Raw genomic sequence first — 22,676 nt, 5'->3', positions numbered from 1 at the left:
GAAATCATCATCAGACCCATGGAGGTTAATGCAATTCTCCTGTTCCATTTCATCCTCCTGAAGGCTCCGATCAACACCCGAGGGTGTTGGGGGTGGGGTGATTTTACTGCTGTCCTCCTCCTGCGGAGTACTCTCTCTGGACTTATTTTTCCCCTTCTTGCTTCTCTTCAGCTTGCTTGGAGGCGGTTTCTTTTCTTCCCGTCTTGCCAAAGGGGGATATTCGTCGTCATATTTCTTAGCAGCAAAAGACACCTCTCGTGATTGGCCGGTTTTATCAGGCCCGAGGGACACAGAACGGCCCTTCTTCTTTATTTCCCTAGACACACTCCTCCCGCGTGTCTCACTCTCTGGCTCTTTATTGATATGAAGTGGTTGAACATCTTTCGTGCTGACCGTCTCCCCACGGCTCTCCTTAGGGGACGGCCCCGCTCCTTTCTTGAGTTGTTTCTTGGACATCGCGTCCACTTGTCCACTGAGCGCTCTCTTCCGTCCCTGGAGGCACTCCTAGGTTGCGAAGTAGAAAGGTACATATTAGTTAATTTAATCGTGCTACAGTAGTTGTTAACAAATCTCTCTGTTAACTATAGAGGACATGAGATCACGGCCCGGCTTAATATGGTGATTGCCATTCTCTCCCCCTCTGGTTCCCCTCCTGGGCTCGCTCTGTTCCTTTTAAGTGAAACAAAAGCCCCTTCTTATCACCCACTCCTGAATCAACCAATCTCTTTTTTTGGGGGTCTGAGCTTTCCCCTTCTGTTTGGGCTGTGTTCTTAACACGTTGCTCGGATCAGGCCATTTTCGGGATACTAACACAGCAAAAGTCAACGGAATAGCACATTCCTCCTGCGTAACTAAATCCACTCTGGCCCACCGCAGCACTCCTTTCTTGTATATGGAGGTTCTGACATTTTCTCGTCCTTCAGGTTTCCACAACGTTTTTATATCAGAATAAGCTATTAGTACAGAGTCCTCTTGCAGTGCTTGCAACGTTGCATCATTGAATGCGATGAAAGCAGGGTGTTTGGGAACCATTCCCGGCTTTACAGTAGCAATATCATACCACGAGGATACTCTCAGTAAAACATCATCCTCAATTTTGATCCCATTAACCCCATACAGGCGCAGGCGTTCAGAATTGCTCGACGCCATGCCACCCACACCCAACCGGGGAGGAATAGCAGCCACTTGGAATACCCCTGTTATCACAGGCCATGGCGATCCGAGGACAGGTAACTCTTCTCCTAGCAACTCTTCTTGTTTCACTTCCATTGGGACATTTAGTTCTATGGACGTGGTGTTAGTACATGCGTCTTTCGACTCATTAGCCGCTAGACACTGATGCGGTGTACTCACCAGGTCCCCTCCAGACGGTTTGCCCTGGGTCCGGCTTCCTTGAGGTTTCTGTCCTCCCTTTAACTCTTCTCGAGCTCCTCTGTCGACAGCTTGGTCCTCGCCCTCGGAGGAGGAAGAGTAGATCTTGGCCTTTCTTCCCTGGCCCTTCCCCTCCCTGCGCCGTCCTCCATCTTGTCCTGAAGCCATCTCACTGCGTCTCTTCTTTGCCGGAGCCTTTGGATAGCGGAACACACATATCACGTTTAATATTACAGCTCATACAAATAGTAATAGGGCACCAACACACTATTCCATATTTCCCTTCTTTGCGACCCCTCCGACGGGAACCAAGAAGTCGCGAATATCACTCTAATATATTAGTAATTAGACGGGGCCACGGGAAGATGGATCTTTTCTAGGAGAAGTTCACAGTCGCCCCACTATCTCCACATTCCTCCTAGGAGGACGACGACTAGTGTTGGGCGGAGGTCGCTTCTTGTTCCGTCCCACTACCTCCTTTACAGCACGCTTGACAACGGCGAGAACACCTGTTCGTTTCAACACAGCCAGTATAATCACGGAAATAATGACCAGAATCACCGGCAGCAGCCAGGCGATAACCTGCACAATAGTCTCCCTCATCCCTTGTATCGCACTGGTTATCAATCCCACCGTATCCTTTGCCAGTTCACTTATGCCTTCTCCCATCTCGATCGCTCCTGTCCCGATCATTATGGAGGTAGAAATTGCCGCAGCTTTCCACCAATTCCATCCCGCCTCCGCTGGTAAGGTAGTTCTGAGCGAACAGGTCCCCTCCGTCATGTTAATCTGATGGCTGTCCGGCCACAGGCCTTGTAGTGTGTAATGCGCTGTGGTTAGGCCTACTTCTACTAAGCCGGGCCCTGGGGAAGTCCAGGGGGCGAATAAATCAAACTCGTGGTCTGTTTCTTGCCTTCTCACCCAAGGTGAGGTAGGCCTTTCATCATTGTTACAAAACCTGTAATTGGTGAAAGACCAACGGCCAAGCAGGTATTCGTTTGGTGGAGTGAAGAAGGGGAACCCCTCATCGAGGACATGGGACCATACATTCTGCAGTTTACTGCACCCAGGACCATAGCTACAATATTGCACTATCTCAGGGACAGCATAAAATCCGTTGCCGCCTTTATTGCCTTTGTATTCCAGGCCCCTGCGCCCCAGAACTACTCTCCACCGGTCGACATCCGACACCTGACTAATGATGGGCACATCATACCAAAACATTCGGGCCCAAGCGTTCTTTTGTGGTGGAGGACTCCGTGTTGTGTAGTACTCCTCAGAGGGAGGATCAAGGCATCGAGACGCCCTTTCTGCATCATGTTTTCGCCCCCATCCAATCCATGTAACATTAGTTCCCGTCGGTGTTACTGTACGTGTTTGAGTCACGTCGGCTAGCATCCCTGCCGCTTCCCTCCGGGCCAGCTCCGGATAGTAGTCTATGTCGTAACAATAACTACGGTCTCCCGGAGTGCAATAATCCCTGCTGTAATATCCAAACTGCGTGTCGGGATACAGCCCCAAATAAGCTCCCCTTGCTCCTATGACCGAATCAATTCCTAGACGTAATGTCCAGGAACTTCCCCCGGGGATAGTAAGGACTACAGGCGGAGGCAGGGACAACACATTGCCGAGAGGGTTGTCCAGAGGCAGGTGTTCTAAGTCAGGTGCGGATTGCATTTTCCCTAGTAAGACTTTTAGTCCACCCGGCCATGGCTCACTGCCTATCTGCCTGGACATGTGCAAGTGAAACCCCGTAAACATTGCAGCAAATTGTTGATGAATAAACATTCGGACCTTATCTTCCTCAGTCTTGCGCGAGGATTGCCAACACTGCTTGTGATGTACCAGATTCAGTTCATCATCTGTGAACCCCAGGCCCGCTAGTTTACTCCATCCGTTTTCCTCTCCAGAACCATCCCAAACAGCGATCCTGAACCGGCGTAGCCTCTCCCGATAAGGTAGCCGACAGGTCCGGTTTCCACTTATCGGATCAGAGCCACACATAGGGGACAACACCCCTTCTTTCATTTGAGAAATGTTGTAACCTAGATTGCCATGTTTATCCTGTAAACGAGTGATTATGTCGGTGGGGGCCAACGCGTCTGCTATGCAGTCCAGCAATTGGTCCAAAATCCGGGAGCCCGCTTTCCCTGTAACGGCCTCCTTGATGTTAGCTGTCATCGTGGGCACGTACATATAATATAGTTTCCCAGTGGAAATGCGACTCTCCTGAAGCCATGGCAACCCGGGGGGATAAGATAGTAACTGAGATACAGCGCTACCATGAGCAATCACCCACTTGAAGAAGTCCCCCCGTACTTCTCTCCCACAGCCTGCACTTTCTTTTACGACCTCATTAGGGTCATCCGGGTCAACTACACGGCTGATCACCTCTCTGGGAGAGACACTCACTCCATCTGGCACAGCTAAGCTCCTTTCCTTTCGTGTTTTCCCGTGAGTTGGTTGTTCCAACAATACCATGTCCAACATCTGTCGCGTGTGAGCTTTCTGAGAATAGGGCCATCTCACATACGTGGTTAATGTCCCACTTGCACTTCCATTCATCCCCTCAGGCGCAGGTTTTTCTCTGATATTGAGAATCACCCCTCTGTTTCCGTCTATCTGCCTGAACGAGCAGTTCGAGGCCACTATCCAGCTTCCCCACTGAGGATTTGGTTTCACCCGTTTCCTTACCCAAACGTCTGTACACCAGAAAGGTTTGGGGGGATCTGTTAACATTAGAACAGTTTGCATCAGCTCTCCCGCTCCCATGTTTAGGCTACTGGAATCGATCACGTGGGCTAAACTTCCTGCGATAGCTTCCTTTTGTGCCATCTGAACTGATTCCACAGTAGAGGAGTTGTCACACTCCCTGGTGGGGTCATTCAACCAGCACATTTCCCCTTGTTTACGGCCCTTAGTAGGAGATAAGCAGAGTCCCTTGGCCAGGCCCTGAATCGCAATCCCCCACTCTTTTTCTATACCGTCAATTCGGGCCCATTTTTCTGTCACAAAGGTCTCAGCATCCTCACGTGTCACACAAGGAAGAGGCCAGGAAAGTTCTAGCTGGATCACTTCACTAGCAGGTTTCTTTAGAGTCCTGGTCCTTTGCCATTCCCATTCCACTTGGGAATTAGGGAAAATCACTTGTCGTGTCGTTCCCGCTACTATAGTGATTATTATAATGATCAGCCCGACTTTCAAAACAGCATCGTTGACTGCATCAATCAATCTTCTCTTGATAGGTCGGGTAGCTCTTCTTACTTCGGCTGGCTCCAGGAGGTCTTCGGCCTCGTTCATCCCGATTCCTCCCTCACCCCGACGTCCCTGCTAATGAGATACAAAAGTTAGTGACCTGGGCACCAGGTTATTCTCTTCCTCTCTCGGGACAACCATCTCTTTAGTCCCCCCCCGTTGATCATTTCCTCTTCAGGCTCATCGCTGGGGCATATCCAAACGTGCATAGCTTTAATACTCCCCCGACGAGACACGTCCAGGACAATTTGAACCTCCACCCACTGATAATCCGATTTTATCGTGGGGGCACGTGTGGCTCCTTCTGCGACATGCTCCCCAGTCTGGGTCAATACTTTGGATTCTTTCACCCGTATCTTCCAGGACAACATCTCTCTGGTCGTCTGGACCTTATGGGATGAACATTCGGTGAACCAATCCCACTGGCGCGCCGAATCATGACCTGTAACAAAAGGAATTTTCCCCATCTCCCTTCTAATGAGCTTTCGAGCTCCCAGCATGGTTTTCAAGACCCCCTGCACGGTCATGTCAATGTCCAATCCTTTAATCTTCCCATTGGTCATGATTTTTGCCCTTGACTGCGAATCTCCAATGGATATCAGTTCAGGTCCCCGGGAGGACATGTGCCTTTCCAGACGGGAAGGAAGCATAGGAGGGAAATTCTCATTAATCATGATTTCCATTTCAGACAACAGCACCTGATTCACATCTTCACGGCTCCCGTGGAACTGTATCCCCGCCTCATACTTGTGAGGGTTTCTGACCGGGGCGTTACTCTCCAACAGATTTCCCTGCCCACGTTGAATGTGAATGCCCGCGTGCAACTCTACCAGTCGGTGCAAGTGACATTTCTTTAACATTGTCCCGTCCCAAGTACATTTGCACTCCTGGGCAAGGGCCTTTGTCATGTGAGGGTAACCTGCAATTAATATCCGAGCACCATACAGAAGAGTGCAAGGCCTGCACAGTAATACTCGACACCCCCGCGGGCCTTCACGCGGCCCTATCTCCCCCTGTCCGCGGGGGTTAAAAGCCGCACGCTTTTTGTTAGGCACAATTTTTGGCTTGTCCTCCCCCGGTCCCATCCAGTTCACCCCTGCACTCTCCTTGTAACATAAATTACAGGTTCCGGGGGAATAAGACTTCCACACTAGCTCCCTCTCAGGCCTATCCCTCTCATACCCCTGTTGAGCGGAACACAGTGATTCTTTCTCCTTACTAGCCCACACGTTTTCCCCATCCTCCCCTGGGGCCAGAGCGATCAAAGCACGAACTTCCGCTAGCCTCAGGGCAAAAGGCAGAATGCTATCTGTGACCACCGCCATGGGGTTTTCACTGTGTTTTCCGTATCTGGAAGGGATGTACTAACCCGTGTTCTTTAAGTTTTATCAGGTTGTTAGCGACGACCTCTTCCACCACGTCTTTCCCCTCTACTTTAGGCTTAGGGTTTCCGAGACCAGGCTTCCGGGACACCCAGACTTCGTCTCCTGGAGAAAAAACAGAAGGCATAGGGATTTTAGGGTCTTCAAACTTTTTAAACTCCCGCCCTAAATTAATGGAATAATGCATTCTCAACATATGATGTGGCTCATCCCAGGTATTCCCATGCTCATCTATAAATTTCTGTATAAATTCCTTGGCTGTCCGTACGGAACGCTCAGCCACGCCATTGGTATGAGACTGATAAGGCACCGAATATACTGCCTGCACCCCCATTTCCTCCAACACATCTCGAACCGGCCGAGACAGAAAATAGGAGGCATTGTCCATCCGCATCGTTAACACCTCATTCTCTTCCCTGAAAATACGAGACATCTCTTCAGCTATTCTTGCTCCAGTAGGAGCGCGCAACGGGCTCACTCTTATTCTCCCCGGCCCGTTGTCCACCACCACCAAAATATATTTATGACCCCGCCTCGTCGCCCTCGTGAAAGGCCCTGCTATATCAGCAGAGAAATGCTTTCCTTTCACAGGGACAGCAATTTTCCCTGGAGTCTGGGGGGCTTTCTTAAATCCTCCTGTCAGTGCGCATTGCGGACATGCTTTCCTCACTCTTAAGGAAAGTTGTTTAGCGTGTTTAACAATCACATTGTTATTTCTCAACCACAGCAACAGGCGGTCAGTCCCCACGTGGCCCAGTTCCTGGTGTATTGCTTTAACCACATGCTCACCTTCGGTCTCCGGAATAACCATTCCCCCACTAGGCTGGATCCATGATTTGGTGGCTATTAGTCTGACTCTCCCTACTCGTCGATAAGCCTTATCCATAACCCTATCACTAGCCAGGGCGTCCACTTCTTTATTCCCGTTATGCCAATAATCTTGGACATCTGTGTGACTCTCCACTTTTCTCCACGTAACATGCATAGTACGGGTTTGTTCGAGGATAATGGCCCATTGCTCTGCGTGGGACAATGTCTGACCTTTAACATTTTGGAACTCCCTATCCTTCCAATAATCCAGATCTTGTGTACCGGCTCTGTAGCAATAATCACTGTCAGTGACCACTTCTACTCTCTTTATCTTCTTCTGGTTACACCAAAGGAGGCCCTCCAATAGCCCGACCACTTCAGCTGTTTGAGCTGATCCTGTCACCCATCCAGTAGCCTTCTTTACAACTAAGTCCTCTCTCTTCAAAATATAGGCCCACTTAGCCAACTCACCATCCCCCCCTTTTTTGCTACCGTCTGTAAACAACACCCATAGAGGCCGCTCCTCCTTATCCGTTGGCTCCGCTCGGGGTGGGGGAACCTTTTGACCTCTACACATGAAGACCACGTCCTCATCAATCAACATCAGATCCCACTTACCCCAACGACACTGCAGGGCTTTAGCACCTTCTAACGTTTGTTTTGATGCTGTCTGTAACGCAGGAAACGGTGTATAAATGTACAATTTTTGGTCAGTAGCGAGATCCTTTAATGCCCTATAAAATTTGTAAACTCCACATAAGGTTTGTTCTTCTGGCTTATACCTCTCTTCCGTAGGCCGAAATGTGCATGATAAATACAAACAAGGTAGTTTACTGCCTTGATTCCTGCACGTGAGATTCAATCCTCCATTGTCAATTTCAGTGTGTACCTCTAGCGGGCGACACCTCTCCCTCTTCACTAAGGGCTCTGCCTGGGATACTTTTTCCTTCACCTCCGCCACTAGTTTCGTCACATCAGGGCACTTGGTCATGGCATTTCTTATCATATATCCTTTCAACCGGTGAAGGGGAGCCAAGACTTGAGACATTCCTGACACATGAGTGGAAATCCATTGAACCTTCCCTAGTAATCTCTCCAAGTTCTCCAGGGTTGAGGGGTACGGTAGATTAGCCAATTCTTCCTTATAGGACTGAGTCACATCTTTGCCTGTGTCAGTGATATTAAACCCTAGGTATTTCAAAGAATGCTTAGCGATTTCACATTTCTTTATTCCTATTTTCAGCCCGGCTTTTGCCAGGCGTTCCAATACCTTTTCCAACAACTCTAAGTGCTCTGACATTGACCTTGAACTCCAATAAATATCGTCGATATAAACGATGACATTTAATCCTTCCAATATTTTTAATACCGCACTTTGGAAGATGTTACCGCTCGACTTGTATCCCATCGGTAGCCGAAGCCAGCCGTAGCTCTTACCTTTCCAGGTAAATGCGGTTTTTGCCGTAGAGAGAGGACATATGCTTATTGCCCAATAACTGTTACTCAGATCGAGAGAACTCTTCCACCTTTCATTGGGTAGTGTACGAATAGTGGCCGATGCGTTCAACAATGACCGAGTATCACTGACAGAGCGCTTGTTCAATGCTATTAGATTATGCACTAACCTAAAGCTAGAGTCCGGCTTCGCGACTGCGAGAATAGGAGTATTAGTAATTGCATTATCCAAAGGAGTCAATATCCCAAGTTCGACTAATTCATTAATGGTTTGTTCCAGTTCAACCAGACTTTTAGGATTAAGTCGACCTTGAGCTTGACGCGGGGGCACTGCTCCTCGGATAGTATGGGTAAATTCAGGTCCTACTTTTCCACAATCATTCTTGAATTGTGCAAACACCCCCTTTTTAAGGATTTCCCGCAATTTGTCCTTTTGGGTGCAATCTGATTCAGCTATCACCCTCTCCATCTCCTCTGCCACATTGACAGGCCTCAGGTACTTGATTCTTGGGACGTTGGCCAAATCCTTTAGAGCGAGCAAGGGTTCGTGACCCCTGTCTACAACCACTCCTTCTATTCCGTACTTAGAACACAGGGGTAAAGCTGTTATCTGGCCATTAGCCAACTCCACCCCCACCAAGGCCCCACTTTTATGGCCCCCAATATGCACCGAAATGTCTGCCCCCGTATCCACAGTGTATTTCTCATTGCCTAGTTCACAGACTAATCTCCCCTCGCATTCCTGGGCTCTTTCTGCCAACAAGGCCAATAATGGCTGTAGTTTTGAATCTATAGTCACTATTCTGTGGTCCCGTTTTGCCCGCCTTCCATGGTTTGTACGGCTTGTTTGAGGGCTTGCTTCTCCTTCCACAGCCTTCGGGCTTCTATTAATGCAGTCCTCTCTTCCCGCGACATTTTTTGCCAAGTCTCGTCGTCCGCTCGGGGGGGACCAGAGGCAGTTTGCTTTCGCTGAGAAAAGCTGACTGGAGGTTGGGTGGGGGCGGCCCGCGAAGGACCGCCGTTCCCGTTTTTTGTCCTCTCTCCCTTACTCGGAGTCGGATTTGCCCGGTTTGTGTTGGCATTTTGAGGTAGAAGAGGTTTTGTAAGTGCCGGACTCATTTTCTTTTGATTTGGCTCTGTCCCTCTCTGCCTTTTATCCATAATTAGGATAGTCTTTGCATCATACGTCTTTAACTGTGTCTTCAACTCTTCAGCCGTCCAATAACTCACAGCAGCAGCTAAATCCATTCCTCCCGTCACCCGAGTGAACAATTTTTCCAACATCAGCGTGTGTCTCTCACTTCGAGTACGTCCCATTAGGGTGTAGGCTGCCATGGTGAGGGTTATCTCTCCTTTCGTCACTCGGGAGGCCAAATCGATAGCCAACTGTTCCCCTAAATCCTGCCCTGGCGTACATACGGTTTCTTGGCACGCCTGTAGGATAGACCAACCCTGTGGAATCTGCACCCCGTACTGATTATTCAAATAACTGGAGGCCCTCGGGTCGTGCAAGATGGCCTGGTCGATATTCGATTCCAACAACCGGGTCAAATATTGAGAAACCCCCTCCTTTTCTCGCCGCTGGGGAATGAGGGATTTTAGGGTTTTATTTAAAGTTAACAAATCCATACCTCCCACACCCCCAAGGGCACCGTGCCCATACTGCGGGGCTGACACATGTGCCCTTGGAGTCGACGTCATGGGGAACATTCCCACCGAGGGACTCTGTTCCAGACCTGTGACATAAGCCTGGGCCTCCTGTTGCGGATCATAAACCCGACCTGGCCTCGCCATGTATGTACTGCCAGGCAGCTCCTTTCCCGTATTCCTCGTGCCATCTTGCTCAACAGTAAACGTTTGATTACGCTGTATGGGCTGCCACGGCAAGGCATGCGTCTGTGCTATGGCCTGGTCTCTTTTCTGCACCCCGTGCAATAAATATTCATAGCCAGAAGTAAGGTAGGATGCCTTCCAAGTTGCGGGCACCCCTCTAGCTCCCAGCACCGCCATAGCACTGGGTGCCCGTGACACATTATAAGCCTCCCCCCACTTCACCGGATAATAAGGTAATAGGGGCTGCCTATCATAAAACTCAAAACCGGGAGGGGGTTTTAGCGCTTGATTTCCTAATCCACTCATGCCAGTAACCACTGGCCCCCATGGGTCCCCGTCCTGAGTGTGCCAGACTGGATCCTCTAAGGGGGGTCCTTCCGACAACGGGCGGAAAAGGACAGCCTTGGCATTCTTATGACGTCCTTTTACCGGCTTCCCTCTCAAAGGGAGGAACTCAGCCTCCATAGATGGCACAGGTGTAGACCTCCGAGTCACCACCCTTCCGGTGGTCGACGGATGATCCTGAAATGTAATTAAATTATCTCCATCCTTGTGTCTCTGGTTTATATTATTCCTAAAACTCACTCTGAGTTCCTCTTCCGACTCACTCCAATCGCCCCCCTCATCCAACTCTAATCCAGCCTCCGAATGCTCTTCATCAGAGCAGCTTTCTCTCTGCTCAGCCAGCCTGCTTATCTCTCCCCTTAGCTGCTCTCTGTCAGTCCAGGAATCTACAAGCACAACCAGCCTGCGGGGGATGGTTTTATCCATGTCTGCAATGGCCCTGGCAGTCGCGTGTGCAAGCCACCTTCCCCTCAACCCATGATATGTGCCTCGCTGTGCTCTCATCCTCAGAGTTAAAGTGGGCATTTCCATCTCTTGATCCTCCCAAACTGCGTCATCGTTTAGGACCGTCACTAATATATTTGTCTCGGCCCTCAAATTAGGGGTCTGACCCCTTTTCACGGACACGTCCCGGTCTAATAGGACCAGGTGTCTTATTTTCGTATACCACCTGCTCAATCCATAGGGTTCTGTGGTAATTACCTTCCCTTTGGCAATTGGAACGTTGTCCACTGCGCTCATTATAACCGCTTTGCCCTTCTGAAGACCTTTACCCCCCAGCCTCCGTATCTCTGCATCATGGGAGTCATACGACATAAGGTCGGCGGAAGACAGCACCAACAGGGGTCCGCGGCTATCTCCTACATCAACCGCAGGGGAACTGTTTATTATCATTACCTCCAGATTCTCTATTTTGTCAACCAAATCCGCCCCTAACTGCCTGGAGTGCCTATCTCTACCAGGCTGGGACTCTCGGACTCTGGTTCTCTCCCCTGCAGGAGAATTGTCACACCCCTGCAAAAAAGGATTCAAGGGATTTTTAACGATCATGTGTGGGAGACCGGCAGGCTGTGTTGGTAGCACCTCCAGGGAGGCGCCTCCCCCCCTGTCGTGAGTGCCCCACGCTGCCCCCCTCGGCTCCTGCCGGACACCCCCCGAGCCCGGTTCAGGGTGCCAACCCAGGTCCGCCGCCCGCAACGGGTTATCAGAGATTGGGCCTCTCAACTCTATCAGGTTGTCGGGCTTGTGACCCGTGTGTCCAGATCTCCCCTCCAACTCAGGCTGGTGCACAACTCTAGTGACTTCCTTCTTTGCTTCCATACGAGGTTCTTCGTTATGCATCATTAGCTGGCGGCTTAATGACCTCAGGGGCCGGCTACCCTCCGTCATTCTGTCTCGGCGGTCCTTCAACCGTATCGATTCCAGATACAGCGACAGATACTTAGCCTCATATAGATCAGGAATTAAAATGTCTATATTTGCATCCGCCAGCCTTTCCTCAGCCGCCTCCAAAAAACTATCTATGGACACCTCCACTGAGTGCCCATAAGATCCACATCCAAACAAAGTCATAGTGATTAAGTGACCCGGGGGCTCACTGCAGTGCCTGAACACCTTTTCATACAGCCTTTTCAGCGCCCGACGACTCTGCCCTTCAGTCATATTGCCTTTCCTTGGTATTGGTACATTGATAATAGCCACATAGTTATCACTTAGCCCATACGGTTCAGTTTGGAATAACTCCTCTGCTTCTAACGGGTTTGACATTTTCGGACCAACCCGTGCATCGCACTCTGCTTGAAAAGCATCCCCTGCCAACTGCCGTATGGCTGCAGCCATTCCATCCCCATTAGTAAGGTTATTATTAGCAGGATTTACGAGTAAGGCTCGCTGATAAGGCCGGTAATCGGCCACCCTTGTGGGGATCACTCGGATTTTATCAGCCGTGCGCACAGTTATCTTCACCCCCGGAGAGGGTTTCTCTCCCCGCTGGGACAACCACTCTGGTAGGCCAGACGAGGGCTCGTTGTCCCCGTTTCTGCCGTCCTTTTGCCTGGCGCCTAACTTTTCCCAAAATGTTTGTGCGGTTTCAAAAGGAACCGACACATTTACTCCCACCGGCCCCAACTTGACACCCTGCTCCTCTTCACCTAGCACGGCTCCTATCTGACCGCTGTGACGAGGACCAGGCGCATCCTCCCCTTCCTGCTTTAGGAGAGTTACCGGCGGGGCCACACCGCTTTCTTCGGAGCTAAACTCCCCTGTCTCTGACCGGATTTCCCATCCCTGGGAATCATTTCCATATAGCGTGGAGTTACTTCCTCGCCTCGCTCCCCCTTCCGCCATTCTCGGCGGGGTCGCAAAAAGCTCTCTTATCGATTCCTGACACCTTCTGTCCTTCACAAGTTATTTCTGACGCAGTGCAGTCACACCACGGCCGCCTTTGGTACCTGTAAGGCCTTGCTTCACAGATTTATGAGTGGATCTCTCCTGGTTACAACACCCAAGTAGATGCAGAGCTTATTTTCGCTTCTTGGTTTGGTAATCCTTACCAACCTTTTATTCTTCTTTTTCTTTATAGTCACAAACCACAGACAAAACACCCGATCAGCGTCTTCTCTCCGGCTGTGGCCATAAATCTTACTAGCGCTTCCTCGGTGCGATTTACACCTAAGCCTCTCGTAAACAGAATGGGTCGGCCTATATGGCCCCTTGGAGTCCGATTACTTCTCCCAAGTCTCCCCTCACTCTGTTTCTTGTAATTCAATACAATGATTCCAGGCGCAACTGTTCTGCTGCATCCAGTTGTTCCCGAAAGACCAGTGCTCCGCTCTGAGACAACGTGCGTAGCACGCCCGCCGCATTCAAAACAACAGGGACGCCATGTAGACAGTGTGCTAATTCAATGAACCCTTTCAGTGGCTGCAACCCGAATCAGACACTGCACAATAAAACACCTCTCTCTTATGGTTGCTTCTTCAAGCGTGAGCTGGGTGACACCGGCCTGGAGTCCCCCGGTCGTATCTTCTCTCTCCACAAGGGAAGGACTCCACCTCCCTTGCTTAACTCTTGCTTTCCTCCCAGAGATTTAGGGGCATTCGCCGAGATACAACACAGGACTCTTTACCGGTTGAGAGTTGACTTTCCAGCTTTGTCCTTCTTTCTCAATAGTATTTACCGTTGAAACATAGTGGACCACTGTCACTCTAAGCAAGACAAACACCACTACGTATGGCTGGGAACACCCGAGAAACCAGTACAGTGCAATAGCATAGGTTTAAAGTACAGTGCAATAGCATAGGTTTAAAACACTTTATGTTAATTAATAAGTTTATTACTCACCAGAAGTTTAGAGGAGTCAAGAAAACAGCACCAGACGAGTTCTTAATGTGCAATAATCCCAGGGTTTTATTTATAATTGATAAAAGAATAAAAGTCACAAAAATCACAAAAAGACCAAAGGGTAACGGTATTATATGCTATTCCTTGGTAACTAGTAAGGGCAAAAGAGACAAAATCAAAGAAATGGGGAAAATAGTTTGATGAAGTTATCCTGGGGAAGTGATAAAAGGGGAAAACCCTTAAAATGGTAAAAATTCAATAAAAGAGTAAATTATATATCGTATTAAGTAACGGAGGAGGGTAAAATAAGGATATATAGGGAAGGGAATAGTATTTGGATAGGCTAAATAACAAAAGCGGGTAAGGGTAAAAAAGTGAATATTCTCAAGTCCTGATAGCTCCCGAAATCTTATCTGCCTACGCTGCAGGGTCTAGGAGCTGCTAGGTGAGTGAAAAGGGGAAGAAGGTCTACGTCCAGAGTCTAGAAATAAATGCAGAATCGCTAAAGGCGTTCAAACTTCCTCTCGCAACAGTGGTCCGTCAACGAATGAAGGTTTTTCGGCCACGTCCCATATTTTGTATCAGCTTAAATAGCCGATTATTTGGGACTCCTTGTCACTTTCTCTAGATTTATCCACCTGCTTGTTTACAATTGGAGCTAGAGGATTAAGAGATCCTCTTACCACTAGGCCATAAACTCTGGTGGTGTTTACGTTAGACATTCCTCCCCTCGTGGCCCTACCTCCACCCTTAACAGTATTATTGGGTATACAGGTTTGACATCCACACAACCCACTTAAATTCCCCAACACTCAATCATTATACAAAACATTTAACACAAATAATAAAACTAAATAGGGAGGCGAAAACATCCCCGACACTACATTCTTGTATTTCCAAATTGATTATAGAAAATATTAAGACGACACCACACAACTCAGGCTTCCTTAATCAGACCAGATGAACACATCGAGGTTCCTAACGTAAGCATCGTTCACATTCTTCCTTTTACAGACCCCATCAATTATCCCTTCAGATACCACACATATATGCAATCAAGACCCACATGTGAGACAACAATGTTCATTCATCAGTCCAGAAGCCTTCATTGCAAGGGAGACTCGAACACACAAGGGAATGGCAGGGAGGAGGGGGGATAACGACACCCAGAGCTAATCTGTAGATTCTGCTATCCTCCCACAGACAAGGTCAGAGTCACAGTCAACGTGTGTTTATCCAAGAGCGAAAAGGGCCATTAACGGATTTACTCAAGGTGAATAGGGAAAATCCCCAATGTTCAGAAATGGGGATAATGTGAGAACCAGGTAATCCCTCAAAACTTCATACCCCGCCTGATGGCAAGGCATACGGTCGTCACCCACGACGGCCAGCGTCTTCCATCCACCGGGCCGGGGGGGGGGCTCAGGGCCGTAGTTCTTAATACTCCCCGGCTCTGCCATTATACTGCCTGCCGGGTGGACCTCCAGGGGTTCGATGGTACCTCGCTGGGCCACCCCCCCCGGAGTGATCGTTTTGGGGGGGTTGATTCTTGCGGGGATCATTCGGCCCGTTTCTCCCCACCGTCGCGTTGGGACTCCTCCTGTCTTGATATCCAAAGGACCTCCCCTCCTCATTAGACCGGGCGGGGAAGCGGGATTCATGCCCCCAGGCCGTCTTGCTCCTCCTCTGCTCATCGAAGGGATGCTCCCCTGGGGAAGATTTACGACTCCTGGGGTGTCCTGGAGCCTGCACGGGAGAGTGAGGAAGGGGTGCTTGGGGGGGAGGGAAACTCACGTTGGGCCGGGGAGAGAGCCTCCGCTCCATTGGTGGGGGCTGTCTGCCTGGAGACGGCGGGCCAAACCCCCTAGTGGGGAAAGCCGGGGTTGCTGAAGATTGTGCAGCGTCACGGTAAACCAGGCCTGCCTTCCTCTCACCCTCAGCTGGCTCCCTCTCTTTCAATTGCCAGGGAACTTCACTTATTACAGGCTGCGGCCTGTTTTCACACACATACTCCATTAGGTTCTATATTACCCATAATGCACGTTGATAAACAAACATCCTCCATTAGGTTCTATATTACCCATAATGCACGTTGATAAACAAACATCCTCCATTAGGTTCTATATTACCCATAATGCACGTTGATAAACACACATCCTCCATTAGGTTCTATATTACCCATAATGCACGTTGATAAGCCATCAGTCTGAACAGTTCCAGTGTGACAGACAGGGAAATCATTCCCTTGTGGAATGGAAGATTATTACAGGGTAACATATAAAACCAGACAGGGACATTATTCCCTTGCGGAATGGAAGATTATTACAGGGTAACATATAAAACCAGACAGGGAAATCATTCCCTTGTGGAATGGAAGATTATTACAGGGTAACATATAAAACCAGACAGGGACATTATTCCCTTGCGGAATGGAAGATTATTACAGGGTAACATATAAAACCAGACAGGGAAATCATTCCCTTGTGGAATGGAAGATTATTACAGGGTAACATATAAAACCAGACAGGGAAATCATTCTCTTGTGGAGTGGAAGATTATTACAGGGTAACATATAAAACCAGACACACATTGAGCCTGCACAGCAAATGAGCATCTTTATTTATGTCGGTGAAATTTTGGAGCAGAGAATCACTCCCTGTGTCACCTGAGTGTTGTTTTATTTCTCATTATGGCAGCGGAGTCGTAGACTGACAAGTGTCCCTCTCTGTCTCTGTCTCTGTCTCTGTCTCTCTCTCTCTCTCTCTCTCTCTCTCTCTCTCTCTCTCTCTCTCTGTCTCTGTCTGTCTCTCTCTCTCTCTCTCTCTCTCTCTGTCTCTGTCTCTCTCTCTCTCTCTCTCTCTCTCTCTCTCTCTCTCTCTCTCTCTCTCTCATATAACATAAAAAACATCACTCTCCTCTTTAATTTATGTTTTATGTCTCCTACCCTCCCTGCTGTGCTCTCATCTCTCATTCATTTCCCTGAACTGACATCCATTAAATCTATAGGCTGTTCTGTACACATGCAGTCACAGACACCAGACCTGGTCAATTCAATTCATTACAATTCAATTCAAAGGGCTTTATCGGCATGAGAAAACATACGTTTACATTGCCAAAGCAGAAGTGTACACAATACAATTCAATTCAATGCAATACAATACAATACAATACAATACAATACAATACAATACAATACAATACAATGATAACAAAATATGTACAAGTGAAAGAAGTGTGTCAAGGTTACATGCAGACAGAGCAGGGATATACACAATGATAAGTAGTCTTTAAGGTGGTTGTGTTCCATCTGATATCCTCCTCCTATCACAGCTGCTCACACATCGTGCTGCTGTGTGTGCACATTGTTCTCTCTCTAGACTGAGGCCGCGTGCATCTAGAATAAACTATGAGATGGTTTTAGAGTGAGGATTGAATAAACAACCATATGGTTTTAGAGTGTGGATTGAATAAACAACCATATGGTTTTAGAGTGTGGATTGAATAAACAACCATATGGTTTTAGAGTGAGGATTGAATAAACAACCATATGGTTTTAGAGTGAGGATTGAATAAACAACCATATGGTTTTAGAGTGTGGATTGAATAAACAACCATATGGTTTTAGAGTGTGGATTGAATAAACAACCATATGGTTTTAGAGTGTGGATTGAATAAACAACCATATGGTTTTAGAGTGTGGATTGAATAAACAACCATATGGTTTTTAGAGTGTGGATTGAATAAACAACCATATGGTTTTAGAGTGTGGATTGAATAAACAACCATATGGTTTTAGAGTGTGGATTGAATAAACAACCATATGGTTTTAGAGTGTGGATTGAATAAACAACCATATGGTTTTAGAGTGTGGATTGAATAAACAACCATATGGTTTTAGAGTGTGGATTGAATAAACAACCATATGGTTTTAGAGTGTGGATTGAATAAACAACCATATGGTTTTAGAGTGTGGATTGAATAAACAACCATATGGTTTTAGAGTGTGGATTGAATAAACAACCATATGGTTTTAGAGTGTGGATTGAATAAACAACCATATGGTTTTAGAGTGTGGATTGAATAAACAACCATATGGTTTTAGAGTGTGGATTGAATAAACAACCATATGGTTTTAGAGTGTGGATTGAATAAACAACCATATGGTTTTAGAGTGTGGATTGAATAAACAACCATATGGTTTTAGAGTGTGGATTGAATAAACAACCATATGGTTTTAGAGTGTGGATTGAATAAACAACCATATGGTTTTAGAGTGTGGATTGAATAAACAACCATATGGTTTTAGAGTGTGGATTGAATAAACAACCATATGGTTTTAGAGTGTGGATTGAATAAACAACCATATGGTTTTAGAGTGTGGATTGAATAAACAACCATATGGTTTTAGAGTGTGGATTGAATAAACAACCATAGTTTTAGAGTGTGGATTGAATAAACAACCATATGGTTTTAGAGTGTGGATTGAATAAACAACCATAGTTTTAGAGTGTGGATTGAATAAACAACCATATGGTTTTAGAGTGTGGACTGGGCAGGGGCCAGGCAGCAATCCGTCCACGTCTAAATCAATGACTTTTAATTACAGCAGATCCTCTTGTCTAATGGATGCTATCGAGTGTTGGCGAGCTGGAAAATGAATGACAGGAAGACATGAGACATGGTTAAATGTCCTTAGACAGAAAGCAGTGTGGAAGCTCTCTCACACACACTGATCAGAGTTTAAAGACCCAGTGAAATGGCTATTTGGGGTATTTTATTTTGAAGCTTCAGTCTGAAAAGGAAGCCTGTGTGTTTCTGAGCCAATCAGAAGGGACCAGCCCTTCAGGCGATGGAATGTAAAAAGTCATGTGATGCTTAATGTTTTGTTTGTAGCCCTCAGTAGCAAGGCAGAGAGACACGACCAGGCTGCCTCTTGTACAGAATGTGTGTTACCAAGTTGCTTATTATTCTAACCTATAATGTTTACAGATACACATTTTATTGTGCTCATTAAGTTTACAATGAGTAATACATAGTTTGGAAGTCATCTTGAATGAGATTCAAAATGGAGTAGCTCTATAATTAAAAATCACACCCAATGTGAAGTGAGCGGTGGTCGTGCTTGCATAACTTCTTCAGACTAGGATTTGAGTCTAGGATGTACAGGCTATGCTACACACACATGTTTTGCTATGGCAAAACGCTGAGAAAAAAGCTACAGACACACGCACAGCCACTCTATGGAGCGGTTTACCACCGCTCAAAAACAGCTGTGTTTGGAGCAATGGGAAATAAACAGGTGAATGTAATCAAAGGTTCATTTATATGCAAGCGGACCTGTCTATGTCATCACGCAGCACGTTTCTGTTCACAGGAAATAATTAAGAATGGCCTATTTAGGGACCTTTGATATAAGAATACACAAAAAGTGTTTATTTTCTATTTTTTTGGCATCCAGTGTTAGGAATGACCATATGATTACCATGGATAAGCTCTGAAATTGTGAAAAAACATATTTTTCATGAGTTTCAACAGAACATGAACCTGAAAGAACCACAGTTTATTCTTGTGTTATTAACCTGGCAGATGTGTTGATTTGAGATGAAAGACTCACTCACCTCCTAATAGCTATCAGCTCTATTGCCAGCCAACTTAAAATATGAATGTGCGCTAATAACGCCAGGAAATAGCTATATTTTATCAACATGATAGGGTATAATTTCATTGTTTTCAAAGCCATGATGACAAACCACCACAAAAAGACCACTAGAGTGCGCCATCGTAACACTAAAACCTTCAGAAGAAGCCATGTTAAAACCATCATTAAAGGATGGGAAAGTGACGTCGCTCCATTGACTCACAATGGGAGATCCGCGGGCCGCCATCTGTGCTCAATCCTGTTCAGTTTGTGCTTGATCGTCTAAATCACCATCGGTCTGGGCAGCGGAACGTATACAGACGCCACACAGAAAGTTTCCAAATCAAAATCCGACCTAGTGAAGCTGCGTAAGGGTCGGATGGTTTGCATTGAGCCTAACGGCTAGCAGAAGCTAATGTAAACAGGAAGGCCTGGTTTAGCGGTGACGTCATAATCGTATCCTTTTTTTTCACGGTCTCGTGTTTACCAGCTGAAGGTAAGGAAACCGTTTCGCTCCGTCTATTAACCCAAATAAAAGCTTAAACAATGCTTTTATATAAAAGTCGATTAAAGTCGATTAAAGTCGATCGGCAGGGACGTCCATAATGACATAGTCGATCTGAAAGTCGACCGGCGCTGATGTTGTTAACACTTTTCAGTAGTTGTGACCCAGACATTAGATATGCATCTAACCATGGATACTGTGACTCTAGTTCATCTAACCATGGATACTGTGACTCTAGTTCTTGTTGAGAGTCTCTCTTATCTGCAGAAGAAGCCAAATGCCTGAAATACATGAACCCATTTAGACTTGAGGCCTGATGCCTTCTAAATCAGTTTTCTGAAAAAACAACCTTGTGTTGCTGTACAGTATATTGCTAAAAGTATATATTTTTTCCCCCCTTCCTCTTCCAGGTGAAACGTAACACGTGGGGAACCACCAAGTACATGGAGCTCTACATAGTGGCTGACAACGCTCTGGTAAGATAACCTGATTGATTGATTGATTGAAGACTTTATTAGAAGTTTGCTTAGGAAAAGGTACAGTTTCCTGACGGTACAGTTCACTGGTACAAGGTCAACTAAAAGGATAAACCCCAAAAAGGCCTATGGCGTGTTTCAAGTGAGATCCTTTTTTGAACTCATGCAATATGACATATATATGTGACAGACAGAACACAAAACTATGCCAACGATATCATTGTAAAAAAAAAAGGTATTTACAATAGAAAGGTCAGGGGTGAGGTAAGGATGCGACCGCGGTTTTCCCGGTGAACCTAAGCGCAACGGTGGGGGCTTGGGAGTGTGGGGAACACACACCACTGACTATTGCCGATGATGGAGGCAATAGTCAGGCTGCATCCACGACCGTTGTCTTATTTTGAAGGCCAGAAGTCCATAGCGTAAACACTTCCGGTTTGACGTCATCACGTCCATCACCGGAATCGTGTAATGGCGGATCGGTGCTTTTCAACATGTGTTATATAAGCGAGAATCTACTGCCATCCTCCCTTTGAAAGTGTTGTTTGGAGATAATGGACATTAAAGATGAGATTCCCCGTCTGCCTCAATGTTATGGGATTACTATTTTGTGCTCGTGGATCCGTGATGATGATGAATCGGCGAGGGCGATCGTCTCAGGACCTTCCGCCCAGCTACAGGGTAGGAGAACCTGCGTTACAGTAATAGAGTACTTTTCACGAGTATACTCGGGATCGGCACCATGTGCTACTCGAGTATTTTTCACGAGTATTCTCGGGATCGGCGCTAATTGTGTTAAGGCCTTCGGTAGACCAATCCACATGTTAGCGGCATAGCAGGAGAACGCTGGTTGAACGCTGATAGACGCTGACTGGTTGCTCTCATGCTCGCGGTGCAGCCACTCTGTTAAAGTGACGTCAACGGAAAGACGGGAACAATACTGAACAATTATCCCATCCAGGCTGCTAATGCATGTCCTTCTACAGAGAGTGGTGCTCAGCTAGCAAATGAGAGCTGTAATAATGAGGAGGCGGACAGAGGAGCGCGCTCCACAAGGAGATAAGTGGTTGATGGGATTCGTCTGGGCTTTAATGCTGGAGGAACTCATTGGACCCTTTTAAAAGAGACTCCACAACACCAGCAAAGGACATGACGTGTCTTCATGAAAAGATCTTATCTGTCTGTCTGTCTGTCTGTCTGTCTGTCTGTCTGTCTGTCTGTTACCAATAGTAACATTACCAGCTGACGCCAGTGTTCCGTCAAATCCCTCTGTAGCTTTTACCCGCAATCATCACTCCAATGCATCAATACTGCAGCATTATGATCTCACACTACTAAAAGACTCCATGTTGCTTTATACACTACTAATAGGTCTGAAGATAAATTATTATGAAATAATGTAGTCACAATTAGTCTCATAGCCACGCATAGTCTTTTAAAAAAGACTTGAAGAAAATTGCCTCGCTGATCTTTTGTGTCTGATCGAACTCACAGCATAGTATCTATGCAGTGATTTACTGCATTACAATAAAATGTGTACATTGAAGTTGTCATTGACTAGGAGAATAATCTAGGTATAAATTTATATTGTTTGTATTGCTTTCAACATGTAAGATACATAGCAAATAGCATGAAGTCATGGACACAGACAGAGTTATTTTCAAGGTACTCTGAGCTAACGCGGACATTATTTGTTGGCCGGCGGATCTCGCCGGGTGCTCCGGCGTCTCGAAATGACGCGGAGGCCGGAGGGTGACATGACTCCTGCTGCTGTCCGCTTTTGAGTAAATGAGGAAGTGATCTGCGGTGGAAAACGAGTGATAAATCATAGCGATTTTAGCCTAAACAAACCAGTTCACATGAAAAATACTGATGTAAAATAACATATCTGAACGGCTACATTTATTTTATACAATTAAAATGTCATGAGCCAGCACAGTTATAGGGAGGGTTTGCCCAGGCTTGTTGTTCTTCCAATCGCCAAAATAAGCCTGGGTTTCCGAGGCTATTTTCAAGGTACATACTGTAATTATGTTTGTACAGGAAGCTTTGAAAAGAGTCTCGGTATTTCATCTCATCTTTGTGACTGATAATGAAATTTTTATTTTGTCATTGTGTTTCCTGTCGCCCCGTTGTGTTTGGTGTCGCTGCAGTACAAGCGCCAGAACAGGGACTACCAGAAGACCAAGCTGAGGATCATGGAAATTGCCAATTACGTGGATAAGGTAAAAAGCCTGTCTGTCTGCTTCCAAACACCCGGGATG

General features: G+C 46.8%; 1 protein-coding gene across 1 annotated transcript in view; it reads left to right on the top strand.

Annotated features, from left to right (window-relative positions):
- adam19a (ADAM metallopeptidase domain 19a) overlaps positions 1 to 22,676 on the top strand; it is a gene marked incomplete at its 5' end in the record, with an annotated part of 205,143 nt that overhangs the window by 134,576 nt on the left and 47,891 nt on the right. Inside the window, 2 exons of the mRNA XM_080742331.1 lie at positions 20,347 to 20,412; positions 22,566 to 22,637. Coding sequence (XP_080598457.1) covers positions 20,347 to 20,412; positions 22,566 to 22,637 — 138 coding nt within the window. The remainder of the gene's footprint in view (positions 1 to 20,346; positions 20,413 to 22,565; positions 22,638 to 22,676) is intronic.

This window comes from Nannobrachium achirus, assembly GCF_963921795.1.
Source record: "Nannobrachium achirus genome assembly, chromosome: 14".
In the NCBI taxonomy this organism is placed as follows: Eukaryota; Metazoa; Chordata; class Actinopteri; order Myctophiformes; family Myctophidae; genus Nannobrachium; species Nannobrachium achirus.
Note: the sequence above shows the minus strand (reverse complement) of the source record. Positions and strands in the feature narration are given on the sequence as shown.